At 40.2% G+C, this 13,333-nt stretch overlaps 1 protein-coding gene across 2 annotated transcripts; it reads right to left on the bottom strand.

The window, feature by feature from the left end:
* Window positions 1-3,582: 3,582 nt before the first annotated feature.
* On the bottom strand, window positions 3,583-12,821 carry LOC121604217. 2 transcript variants are annotated; one of them, XM_041933670.1, is made up of 11 exons: window positions 12,711-12,821; window positions 12,170-12,318; window positions 11,918-12,080; window positions 10,940-11,326; window positions 9,963-10,244; window positions 9,848-9,871; window positions 9,559-9,660; window positions 9,429-9,459; window positions 9,029-9,078; window positions 8,847-8,881; window positions 3,583-4,891 (listed from the first exon to the last, which is right to left on the bottom strand). In XM_041933670.1, the coding sequence occupies exons 1-11, from the start codon at window positions 12,778-12,780 to the stop codon at window positions 4,793-4,795; spliced, it is 1,392 nt and encodes a 463-aa protein (XP_041789604.1). In that variant the 5' UTR covers window positions 12,781-12,821; the 3' UTR covers window positions 3,583-4,792. The 2 variants fall into 2 exon arrangements, with proteins under 2 accessions (XP_041789604.1, XP_041789605.1); XM_041933671.1 differs by having other exon boundaries at window positions 12,170-12,314; window positions 12,711-12,787.
* Between the last annotated feature and the right edge of the window lie 512 nt (window positions 12,822-13,333).

The following is a 13,333-nucleotide window of genomic DNA, read 5'->3' as shown; positions in this document are numbered from 1 at the left end:
AAGACAGGCCAAACAAACTGTGCTTTCCAGTTTCTCTCTGTCTCTGACTGATATCTAATTTGGCTGCATTTTCAGATGTGCTGACCAGCATATAAGACTATCTGTCTATCACCTGCTCAGCTCCTGACTCATTTCCATGATATTTTATTATCACTGTCTTCCAAAGTCCTGCTGGCACGAAGTCACCGAAGCAGCACTGTGTGAGACAGTCGGCGTGTAGAGGATTAGCAGCTGCTCTTGTAATGCCTCTTTGTCAAGAGGACAAAAGTCTGAGAGGAAGTGGAGGGGATGTGTGTGCGTGTGTGTGTGTGTGTGTGCGTGTGTGTGTGTGTTGAAATAAACTGTCCTTCTCAGTGGTGGCGTCATAAGCACTGGAATTAAGTAGAATTTTATGGTTCTTGTACAAACTTGAATATCCTACTGGCATTTTATGCTACTTTTACTTCACTACATTCCATAGAGAGATATTGGAAACACTTAATTGTATTCCTTCAAATCAAAGTTTAAATTAAACCCACATAAATATCTATTCAACACTCAATCAATGAAAATGATTGTCTGATCTTCTGATGTAAAGACTGTCTGGGTCACAATAATTTACATTTTTTCTATTTTCCATATAATTAGTACCATGTTACACTTAACAGGCCCATAAAATAAAGCTTTTCGAAAAATATTGTACTTTTTAACTTCTACTGTGCTGTTACTCCACTACATTTGACAGCTATATTTAATCGTTGATCATTTGCAAATGAACTGTGCTTTCAGCAGTTTTATGAGCCCATATAGTAATATCCGTTATGCAATCTTGTTTCTTGCTTGTGAGCGACTGAGCCTTTCCAGGATGCTCCTTTCATACCCAATCATGACACTATCACCTGTTACCAATCAACCTGTTTACCTGTGGAATGTTCCAAACAGGTGTTTTTGGAGCGTTCCACAACTTTCCGGGTTGCTTAGATCAAATTCGACATAAAACATTAAATATATTGTCTTTGGTATGTTTTGTAGTTACCCTACAGATTATAAATGTCGCACAAAATATGCGAATACCTTTATACCAACAGTATATAATGAAGTGAAAATTAGCTCCACAGCAGCGCCAGCATCAAAGTAACATTTAAAAGCAGGATGTTTACCTTTAACTGAGTTATTTTTTGTGGTATTACTACTTTTACTTCAGTAAAGAATATGAAAACCTCTTCCATCAGCCAATCAGTCAATTTCTCACCTGTCTATGCAACCATACTTTATACAGTCACTATAGTGTGTGTCTGATGCTATGGACAGAGGCCTCCAGTCTCCAGTCACTGTATTTTAAATGCGTGTACTGTCAACAGACAATAAAAGAGATTTAGAGATTATTCTTTTGGGTCCTCACATATGGTCCGTTTGCATATCATAATGCTCGATGTGGGTGTGTTGCTTTGATGTTCGAGGCCAGGGGAATAAAATGGCAGAACTGAGTCACACAGAATCAACATAAGCCTGTGACAGCAAATTTTATGCAGTCTGTGTTTGATTGTACGGAGAGGAGGTGAGGAGTCCAATCGTACACTGCATACACACATCTCGATCTTTGCAAGTATATTGTTACGTTATTTGGTCAATTATTGTTTCTAAAAAAATGTCTTTTTTTTAAATAAGTGAGAAAAACCTGGTTGGGGAGGGTTTTCCAATTCCATAAAGCTTGTTTGGTGTTTCTGGAAGCCGGTGCCAGTATCTTTAGACTAAACTAGATATTAAGAGAAACTAAAAAACAGAAAATACAGCAACAAGCAAAATGACTTCTTAAGACGGAGGTTGTTGCAACATTATACTCTGATTTCTTACTCTGTCATGTGGCCTGGCACATGTCCCAGACTGTCACTGATTACAACTGGAGGTGTTTCTATATTGGCATTATTTAACCAGGTTTCAAACTAACACTGTCAGGACACGTGTCATTCCAGTTTTAGTGAGTCGAGGTGTATATCAGGCAGTTTTTCAAAGTGACTCTGAAAACACTTGATAAATGTGTAGGAGCTCAAAAACCAGCCTGACAGCTGTACTGCAGGCTTTGTTTTGTGTCTGAATGTTTTGCCATATACAGTCGGCTCGGCAGTCAGCTGGTGAACAGGGCAAAAAGGTTACAAGTAATCTTAAAGATTGTACTCGCATTTCATGCTTTGTATATTTACTGAAAAATTTTGCACTCAATAATTCACATGTCCTTTTGTCCCTGAAATGTGAGCAGCTTTCCAAGGCTGTAGATTTATATCATATTATATAAGTGAGACCAAGGCCTTTATCTAATGTGTGAGCAGGGCCTGATATCACCATGTCGCTGTTCTTACAACATCATAATTAATATTTCTCCAGGACCACCAGCTGACCAATGATGTTGCATCTTTGCAATTTGGGAAAAGATCAGAAAAATACTCACATGGGAGAATTTTGCCTTTCTAACACATGGTTAAAGTTGTGAAAGGGTCTATTTAACGTAAACCATGATCTTTTCCTAAATCTAACCAAGCACTTTTGTTGCTTAAATCTAAACAAACTGCAGAAAACTGAAAATAAAAAAAGAAACTGGGTATAAAAAGTCAGCTGAGTCTAATCTGAGGCTGAGGCTTGACCCATTCATCCATCGCTTTTGCTCAGTTGCAACGATGGTTCTGGAGCAGCATTAATTATGGTGTTGTAGGGACAACAGATAAACCTGGGTGTGAGGTATAGCCAGAAAAACGGACAAAGCATTCATCATAAATGACTGAAGATGATGATTAGCTACCCAACCTAAATCCTCGCTTTAATCCTGATTTACTCAATAAATGAAGTGCATTGCATCAGATTAAATCAAATTATGAACCCAAATCAGACAGCAGAACTTTCAGGCTATAGATTAAATGCCAAACCTCCCACAGTCTTAGGTTTCAGCACACACCTTCATGTTCTGCATATACAGCTAATGCATTGGAGATACAGCATGAGGTGGCATTAAAAGTGCAATTACTGCGTCAAGATTGCGAATGTCATTTAAAATAGACCTGACTCATAATTCAGCATATCTCGTATGCACACACAAAGGCGCACAGGGTGAGGCCGCCGCAAACCAGTGAGCCACTCGAGCTCATCAGCATGTTGAACTCACATCGCTCAGCCCTCTTATCGTTATTATGCCTCTTATTCAAACAGATCTGACTAATGCCATTATCTAGAGCTGAATATCTTTACTGTGTGTGTGTGTGTGCTTGCGTGCGACCACACAGAAAGAGTAAACTATGACTCAGACATGAATATGAGCCAGACATCATGCAGAGTTTGCAACCCTTAAATTCATCAAAGTCCGTCCGCGCATTTCATCTTGTTTTTGTCTGGTGTATGAAAGAGAAATGAATAAATATATTCCCTGTGTCCCTACGTCTGCCACCGATAGAAAGCACTGTGCTGCCATCGAGGCGAGTAAAATGCAATAAAACTCAGCACTAATCCAGAGTTGGCTTTCTGCTGCTTCCTGAAGTACAATGACAGCCCTTCTCTGCTGAGTTATTGTCCAGTAAAAAAAAACACATAAACAGGTGGGAGGTGTATCTCCCTGAGTCTGTTTACCTTTTTACTTTCACACAGTACTGAAGTCTCAGCACATCTCTTACAATGTAGAGAAAAACAAAACAAATACAGATAGAAGACCTCAAACACAACGTCCTTAGGGCTGACGCTTGTTCCACGATCACACGGTCGGCCGCAGCACTTATCAGTGGCTGTCGTATCACTTGGAAGCACCAGGTTTGCTTGGCTTCATGCACGTCACAGTCACATTGTTCCACTAAACAAAGGTCCCGTTTTGTATGCTGTACAGTAGGTGTGTTTTCACATTCAAATTATATCTAAACGGTGCCCTCTGCAGAATATTTAGCAAAACTACAGCGGGCCCGTCTCACTAAGTGTTGTGTTGAAGACCAAAAATGATCAAGCTTTTCAAGTTAGGGAACCTCAGCACCTGCTTGATTTGCAAAATATGCATTCCCTTTACAAATCACTCTTATTAATCTTATGACTTATTTTCATGCCCTTATTTGACTGGGTACTTTGGTTGCATATGCATATGTAGGTTGGTGTATGTGTTGTATGTATCTAGTACAAGGTACAGCATGTATGTTTATATGAAGCACTTTGTAATCTGATTTTGATGTAGCATTATATAAATAAACTTTATCATCACTATCATCATTAACTGCAGAACAGTAATGTTCAAAGCTCCTTATTGAGTTATGATGAGCATTTTTACATAATGTTGCTGGTGCTGGATTGTGCTGCAAATCTGCAAATGGCACTATGAAATACTATTAAATATCAGTTAAAAACACTTAAACAGGTAGAATATTTCACAAAACAATCTCACAGCTACCACAAGTCCGTGTGGTAGCTGTTATTCCATGACATCTGTTCTGCATCTGCTGTTGAAGCTCCTGTTATATCATGGAAAGCTCCAGAGTGGCAACTAAAAGGACACTGTGGTGTGCAAGAGAAAGCTTAAGGTAAGTTACTCACAAAACACATGCGAACTTTAGAATAATAATCATAAAATCTGTATTTAGAGTCACTGGTTAAGTAACACGTAAGATCGAACAAACATCCTGTCCTGTCAAAAAGTACAGTTTTACAGCTACACATGAAATAGGAACTGAGGAAATAGCCCTTCCTGTCCTGCTGTGTAACCCCAGCTGATGCTACACTGATAAACTGAAATAAAGTATAAACACAGAGAGAAAGAGAGAGAGAGAGAGAGAGAGAGAGAAAACAAACACGTCTAACGCATCGGATGGATCGGGGTTGTGAATGTGGACACTGGGTTCCATAAAGGGGACCTGGAGGCTGTCTCTGTAGTTGTGTCCAGACCCGACCATTCCTGCACATAAGCACACAGGTACAAGCTGTTAAAAATCTCAGCTTCACATCATTGTTATATGTCATATATATCAGTATTATGGCATAATTCATATCACTTTTACAGTTAAAATACATTTCCCTGTGTCTGGGTTGTAAAAACAGCACAACACATATCTTGAGTATCACTTTCATAGCTGCTGATACGTCATCCTAAATACTTCCCATTTTCTGCTAATCCCAGGACAGTGTGGTCTCTCTTGTAGGTAAAAATCTACTTGTATTAACGCCTCAGTGAAAATAAAATGAGGTAGTTATGCCTTTATTCCTCCGTGGGTGAACTTTTGCTATTTCCTCCTGCTCCAACCTCATCTGTTACTTCTTCTTTTCCACACTGTCAAGGTCCCTGCATTCACAATTTCTGGTGTCACCGCGACCTCCAGTATGGTTCAGTAAGATTAAAAGCGAGAGCTTCTATCAACCACATGAAGGCTTTGCTCTACCACCAGCAGCATCCAGCCTACGGAGAGATCCTGCCCTATCGCCCAGCTTCACACGAGCTTACGCTTAATGAAGGTCAATGAAGTCGAATCACCAAAGTCTTTGTTCTTGCTAATATCAAAAAATAGTTAAGTAAGACGAGGACACTCCAGATCACTGCTCCGACTTGGACATCTAATATTAAAGTTTCCTTCCAGACACACGTTAAAGTATATAAAAATACTCTGCTATGATGAATATTGTGTTTAGCACAAAAAGTTTTTTAAAAACGGTTGCTGAAAGCACGAGAGGAAGAGGAAACATCAGAGCCTCAGCAGGACCCAGATTCACACAAGGCCTCTGCTGTGCACCCAAATTGACGACTAGCAGACGTATCAGAATGCTAAGTGTGGTTAGCATCTTTTAATTGTTCATGTTGTTTGTTAGCTTGTAACTGGCAGCAGGTGACAGCGTCAGTGGATGTGAAACATACAATAATATCTGCAAACAATGCTACAATGCGTTCACATTGTCATATTGTTATCATATTCCAAAGGTCTAATCAAAGTTTGCATAAAGAAAATTTCTGTCCTGCTGAGATTTTTACATTAATGTGTAATATCTGATTTTCTTGATAACTCGATAGAAGCTTTTACACCAAAATTAGCGCATATACACGCAAATATGCAGGTTTTTTAAACCTGCATATCTGCGTGTATATGCGTTTTGCCAGTAGACGTGCTTGCCTTTCTGTTTATTCTTCTGATGACCGGGAACAAAAGAAAGCAGCATGAAGGCCGGAGGCAATGTTACTAGAGTTACTTTTGCATATCTTTTACTTATTTACTTATCAACGCCCGGAGCTTCAGCTCAGCTTCAGTTCCCATCAGCGCCAGTCGTGACTCCTTCTGAGTCATGTGACCTTGGAATCAATGCCAATTGTACCCTTTCACACTGAAGACAAAAGCCAGATGTTAGTGGGTGTCGAGTGAAAGGTGTTTTGAATCTCAGATTTTAGGGAAGTGCATAAGCATCTCCCCCCTTCAATGGAGGAATGTGAAAACGCCCCTCTGGTGACAAACTTTGCATTGATACAAGTGCAGCAAAGGCCAGACATTTTAGGGGACATAAGAAAAACACATTTTCAGAGGAGTGGACCTTTAAATATTCAGTTCCTGTCATGACTGTTTCCATGATAGCCGGTTAGTCTTTCCACCAGCTGGCGATGACAGCGTTCTGTCCTCTAAGATGGTTGTTCAGTAGCACAGAGAGAAGGAGAGAGCCTTTAGTCTAATGGGAGCCCTTCGTCAAGCCAGTTAATGAAAGTGATTACAGCTAATGAGAGGCGGATCCAACCCTGCACGACAGCACTAATAAGGAATATGCGTGGGTTGACAGTATGCTTGGTTGTTGGTGGTTTGTGCGTACATATGTTCAGCTGTGTGTGCATGCATGTCAGTGTGTGTGTGTGTGTGTGTGTGTGTGTGTGTGTGTGTGTGTTTACAGCTAAGGGATCAGGGAAGTTTACAGTTGTTTGTCACACTAAATCTACAGGAGAAACATCGTGGCCTCAGAAATACCAGGAATACCAAAAGAAAGAGGAAGCTGAAGAGAAGAAGAGACTAATTGGTCATTTGACGCAAAGTTTAACATTAAAGGATGTCTGTTATTTTTTTTTTTTTTCAGTCCACAATGCACAGTACTGCTGTGCATCCAAAGTCTGATTTCTTCATTACAATGAGCATGGGCACTGCAGGTAATTTTAAGTCAACCCCACACACACTGTCCTGCTGCAGTAAATGTACTGTGCTGGCCTGTATACACATGGATGACAATAAAGTCTTTCTTTCTTATGTCTTCAACAGTCAAAACACCAAATGCACATTAATCCACAGCTGAAAACAGTCTCCAACAAATGTACATTTACATAAATGGGAGTAAATGTGCTCTCCTACAGATACTCCTGGGGGGGACACTGGCAGCTCAAGTGTCCAGCTGTTTTAGGAAAATATTTAACCTTTTTCAAAGATGAAGCCCTGTAATTGTAACCTGTTTCGAAGATTAATGTCTTCTGTAGGACTCAATGGGCTTGAGACTAAGTGCGACAAACCCCCCGGGGGAGTCATAAAATAAAAAGAGACGGATTCCTACACAGTTGGTTTTGGTCTTTTCTTGGGTTTAGTCTCTTCATGGGATTTGCCTACAAAAACAAAAACCCAATGAGCCTTATCCTTTAATTAACAGTCCTGTAAAATTAGCCAGAAATGCATATACCAGATATACCCAAACTAAACTGAAAGTTGCTCTCGAAACATTTGGACTGCAAGGGTAACACATGGAAGTTTTATCCCCAGCAGTCAGAATCACTGTAAGTGCTACTTGCATTGAGTAATAGAAGTTTGCACACACTGAAGTAGAAGGTTTTTATTTCCACCTTCCTACTTATTTATTTTTTGCAAAGAGATGCCTGCGGATAACTCTCTATCTGCCTTATTAGCTGCAAAAACAATGGGACCAGCGCATAAAGCCAAGTTCATTAAAATTGATGACAATACCACAGAAAATGAATATTTTTATAATGGTATGTCTAGCCTCTCTCCAAAAAAGAAAAAAAGATCATTTATTATATCCATCTAGATAAATATCTATATTTATATTGAGGCTATATATATTTAGGGCCATCTATATTCATATTTTGGGTATCTATTCTCATATTTAGGCTGATTATCTTTGCATTCAGGTCATTTATTATATTTATCATTTCAAACTCTGTTTAATATCCCTATTTGCACCAAATTCCTCGATTGAGCTGTAAATTAGCCACTGAAGCAACAAATCCTCATTTTTGGGATTTCATAGGTGCAGAGAGGACAACAAGGCTCTTCCTTATTGGCAGCTGTAGAAATGAAATGAATTGGTCAAGTGATGTGTCAATCGAACCGTCAGAGTGCAGCAGCCATCCTGAGACCAACATGTGGCCTATGTGTGGGTGCTTACTTGAGTTATAATGGAGAAAACACGGAAGATTAACACGTCTGCTGGCTAATTTGTCAAATTATAAAACATCTTTCCATGGATTATTATAGCGTTTTAGACTAAATATGTTGCTGGATTGGATCATCTGGGACTTTCCCAGTGTAACACTGTTTTTTGTCATCAATTGTTGGATTACTACAAGACTTCATCTGCAAGCTGCTAGTTGTTATAAATGCGTCTTTGTTCGTTGTTGCCATTGATTGTACCTGCTGTCATGACTGTATCTAGAAATGGTTTGCATCAATCAATTCACAGGAATATCAGCTTTTCAACAATGGCATGAGCACAAACTGAAATGTAGCAAGTAGTTGTAGTCGTAGTTGTGTCAGGGCAGACTATTTAACACTGTTAAAGGGTTTTAATTCAAAGCGTTGTAATAGTTCAAAGGAATGGGAAGCTACAGCAAGCTTAAACATCATTTTTATTAGCAATTGCAGATTGAGGTCTTGTTTCATATTTACCTGAGAGGTGAAGCTTGTACGCCTCAGTGTAAGGTCTGCAAAAACAAACAAACAAAAACAAGGATGTGTCTTCACTTGGAATATTCATGCATTGTTCTGCACAACAATGCAAATTAGCTTGAAGACATTAGAGGAAACAGAATCAGACAATCAGTTAGCTATGAATGTCATCATAAACTCACCAACAACATGGTCATGAGCATGAACTTGAGTCCAGAATTGTGCATCCTGTCTGAAACAGTTCAACACAGCAACATTTTATATCACAGTATCAGTGCAGTCATGCAGTTATGCATTTTATATATCAAGGTGTATGAAAATCAAATTGATAGCCACAAATCAGAGCAAAGTAAAGACATGCCTATAATGGGAAATGGAAAGCACATTTGTAACAATTTCAAACAGCCTCTTGTGTTGCCATGTTTAGGAAAATATTTTCAGTTAACACTTGCTCATGTGTCATGGCTGTCACAGTGCTCATAGTAAATCTCACTCGGTAACTTTAGTTAGACAAATTTATTCTGCATAGACAAACACAATCATTTAATGGTCTGAGCTTTACTAGCATTAAAAGGACATTACCTTTTTTTCTTTTCTTCGGCTGCTGCCTTTACTGTGAAGATGAGTCAAAGAGATGACAGAGAGGAAATGACACATTTCACAAAGTGAGGCAACGAATCTCTCAGAAGGCAAAGATTCACGTTTGAAATACCTTTTCTGTGTGCAACAACAGCGATGAGTGCCACTGAACAGAGGAACAGCACCACAGCAGAGAAAGAGCCCAGTACAAGAGGCCAGTCCACACCAGACGCATCTGCAGACACCACACTGGCATTATTGTGGGATACAAGAAGGACTGTAAGTGACGTATATAATTGTTTTTTCATGGTCACTGGAGTAGAAGCACAATTTTGCAGAAAGTCTGAGTCATTTTTTTGTCTTCCTGCCACTGAAAATTTGCATTAGGTAAAACCTCTTGTGAAATATTGACATAGATCTACCTGGTGATGATGGAAGGGAAGTTCCTGAAAGACGTGAAAAGAAGCAGACTGTCAAATTCTGTTAAATTACACTCTAACTAAACCACAAACATATAGTACAACCTTTTATCTGTACCTTTAATTACAGCCAAAGGAAGGCTACGCTCAGAGTTGCCCCATTTCCTCTCCAGGAGGACACTGTACTGGCACTGGTACAAAGCCAGTGGAGCGTCCTGGACGGGTACTGGGAAGATGGCTTGATGGTGGGTCAAGGTGGCATGGTGAGTGGTGACGGGAAGTTCATTATCAGCCAGGTAGAGGGAGAACACAGCACCGGGGTACGCTGGTGACCCTGTGCAGAGCAAATGCCACACGTCTGTCTGCTGCTGGAGAACGAGGGTGGGCATGGGCAACGCGTCTGGCAGTGGACAAAATCAGAGCAAACATTAGCCAGAGTGAAAGGTGTTGCCATGTATATCACAATCATTTCACTAATCTTGATGAAGAAACACCAGTTCTACCTTCTGAAGTGTGAATATTTATGGTTTTCTTTGTCTTACGTGAAACTAAACTGACTATTTGGGAGTTTTTGGACGAAACAAGCAATTAAAATATGTCACGTTCCACTTTGAGATATTGTGATAGTGGACCTATTTTCTGACATTTTAAAAACAACTGATTAATTGAGAAAAATAAGCAGATTAATACATAATGAAAATAATTATTATCTTTTCAAAATTTTTGTGAGCACTGCAACACTTATCAGCACTCACCCCCTTGGCTGATTTTAGAGATGCGGACAGTAATTAATCAAATGCAATATTTTTTTAACTTGTGTCATAACAATAGCTCAGATATTTCATTCATAAACTCAAAACAAACAGACAAAAAACATCCCAGAATAATAAAATAAGCGTTGCTAGTTTGAATAATTGAGCTTGGCCGAGTTAATCAAATGAGAATCAAATTTAGTGGAAAGACACAGGTCTATAAACATTAGCTTTTAGAAAAGATTTTTTAAAAGTCAGTGGCATAACAAGGTAAATCTCAGCAGGGATGCTCTTCTATAGTTTGTGGGCCCTGAGAGCAAAACGTCACGCTGAGCCCCCTTACCTGTAATAGTGATTTGAACCGTGTTGCTCAAAGTTGAATTAACCAGTCCCCTTTTTTTGGTGATCTGGTAGATGCAGGTGTACTCGCCCTCCTCTCCTCCCCTCACTGGGCCCACAGTGAAGACTCCCAGCTGGGGGTCAGAGTTTGATACCTGACTGGCCTGAGGTTGTGGGACGATGGATGTTAGGGCTGTTCCCTCAGGAGTCCTCAGCAAAAGGAAGGTCACTGGTTTGTTGTTATAGCTAGACTGGGACTGAGGCTGGGACAGAAGGGAGGGGACCGTGCACCTGAAGAATAGCATGTCCCCACGTTTTACTGCACCAGACGAGGGCTGCACAGACAGGACCGGAGGAGGGAAAGAGGGTATGGAGCGAGTAGGGGCAGCGTCTGGGGAAGCACAGAAAGGGAGGGGGAAATGAAACAATTATCTCTACATTTCTGTGACCTCGTTACTTTCGCATATTTCATTCAATGGTGCAAAGTCATTAAAAACCTGCGATAATGCTAACGACGCCACAGTGTCTAGACATACGTCCCCCTCTAACTGTCAACACTGTGCACATTGTGTTTGATGTTTTCTTGTGTGGGTGTGTGTGTGGGTGTGTGGTTTCTATATGAAGGGCAGGATGTAACTACCACTACACACACCCACAGAGCATAGGACGATAAGAGACCACAGAGTGCACCTGCATGCAGCAGTGTGTTTGGAGGGTTGGAGAGGAACGGATGGGAGTGTTTATTGTTTTATACCACATGCAGAATCACAACTTAGTGCAGATTGAACAGATTAACTCTGATTATTCTTTTGTTACGCTTTTAATAAAATGTGGCGCTACAGCTTAGACCACATCTTCGCTCTGCTTTTGCTACACTCACTTCTTTCGATTTATTACAATAATGGTTTGTGTGATGTGGTTTTAATTTTTAATGCAACCATGAAATGTGTGTAGTTGGTTGAAATGCAAGTAATACAGACACCTCTTTGGTGCTCGAGCTGCAAATAGGGACTGAAAGCACTGTAATGACCCTCCTGGGTCTTGTACAGACAGCAGAAGAGTTCAGGTTGGACTGAATCCAGTTCCTCTACCCTCACAGTGAACCGGACCTCCTCGGCACCAGACCTCAGCTCCTGAGAGTCCACCTCAATGAATAATAATAAAAAAAAAAGTAAAAAAAGTAGCACAAAACATGACAGAATACACACACACTAACCCTCAGAAAAAGTTTTACCTTCTCCGTGTGTCGGTACAACATGAACAGGACCCCATGCTGGCCCTCTGGGGCCCGGCAGACCAGAGCCACTGAGCCCTTCGACCTCAAATAGATATTAAGTTCAGGTGGCGGAAGAATGGGAGAGGAAGTGGAAGCTGACAGTCTTCCTAGACAAGAGAGAGAAGGGAACAGCATGTTGTACAGCAGGAATCTGTTGAGTTTCACAAAGTCCGTTTGAGCTGTGGCAGCAGTGCAGCTGTAAATTGCGACACGAGGCGACGTGATGTACCAAACCGCTGATTGCAGCTGATGAAAAAATTCACAATGGAACTTGAAATGCGAAATAGAAACATTGCCTGTAACTTAAATATTAAGCGCAATCACGGCGGACAGAGTTGTTTGTTTTAATGAGTGTACATTTTATAGCATTTTCAACAGTGTTTACTTCTTATTTATTGAACAAAAACCATTAAATAGTGGAAATATATTGTTTATTTATTAGCTGTTAGACAAAACAAGGACATAATGTGTTAAGGAAGAGCTATAGGATGATACTTACCACAAAGTTGTAGAGAAGTAAATAGCAGAGTGTATATCCAAAGTGACTGTCCACCACGAACAACCTGCATCTTTGACCCAAGAAGAAGACTGAATGGATGAAGTAAGACTAACCAAGTAAAAGCTCTCTCTCTCTCTCTCTCTCTCTCTCCCTCTCCCTCTCTCTCTCCCTCTCTCTCTCTCTCTCTCTCTCTCTCTTTCTCCCTCTCTCTCTCTCTCTCTCCCTCTCGCTCTCTCTCTCTGTTTTCTTTATACGTATGACATCCTCTTGAAGACAGAATGATAGGGGAAGTAATGTGTAAACACACTTCCTTTTTTGGAGTCCACTGCTCCAATTGCATGGTATGATGAGAATAAATATTAGCAGGCCTGCCTCTCACTGAACGGCATGTAAGAAATATTTCTCTGTCAGAAAATTAATGGAGACACAGCAAAGAAAACATTTCCTGACATGACACCTGGTGCCATTATGATGTGATGGCTGTGGTTGAGAATAAGTTGCAAACGTATCAACTGTCATCTCAAATCCACAATCTTAAATCAAACTTGTGCTGAAATTCAGTGCGAAAGATGTCACCCTGTCACATAACCTTCCTTTTCTGTGATAAAATAACAGATATTACT

The sequence above is a fragment of the Chelmon rostratus genome, chromosome 3 (assembly GCF_017976325.1).
Source record: "Chelmon rostratus isolate fCheRos1 chromosome 3, fCheRos1.pri, whole genome shotgun sequence".
NCBI lineage: Eukaryota > Metazoa > Chordata > Actinopteri > Chaetodontiformes > Chaetodontidae > Chelmon > Chelmon rostratus.
Note: the sequence above shows the minus strand (reverse complement) of the source record. Positions and strands in the feature narration are given on the sequence as shown.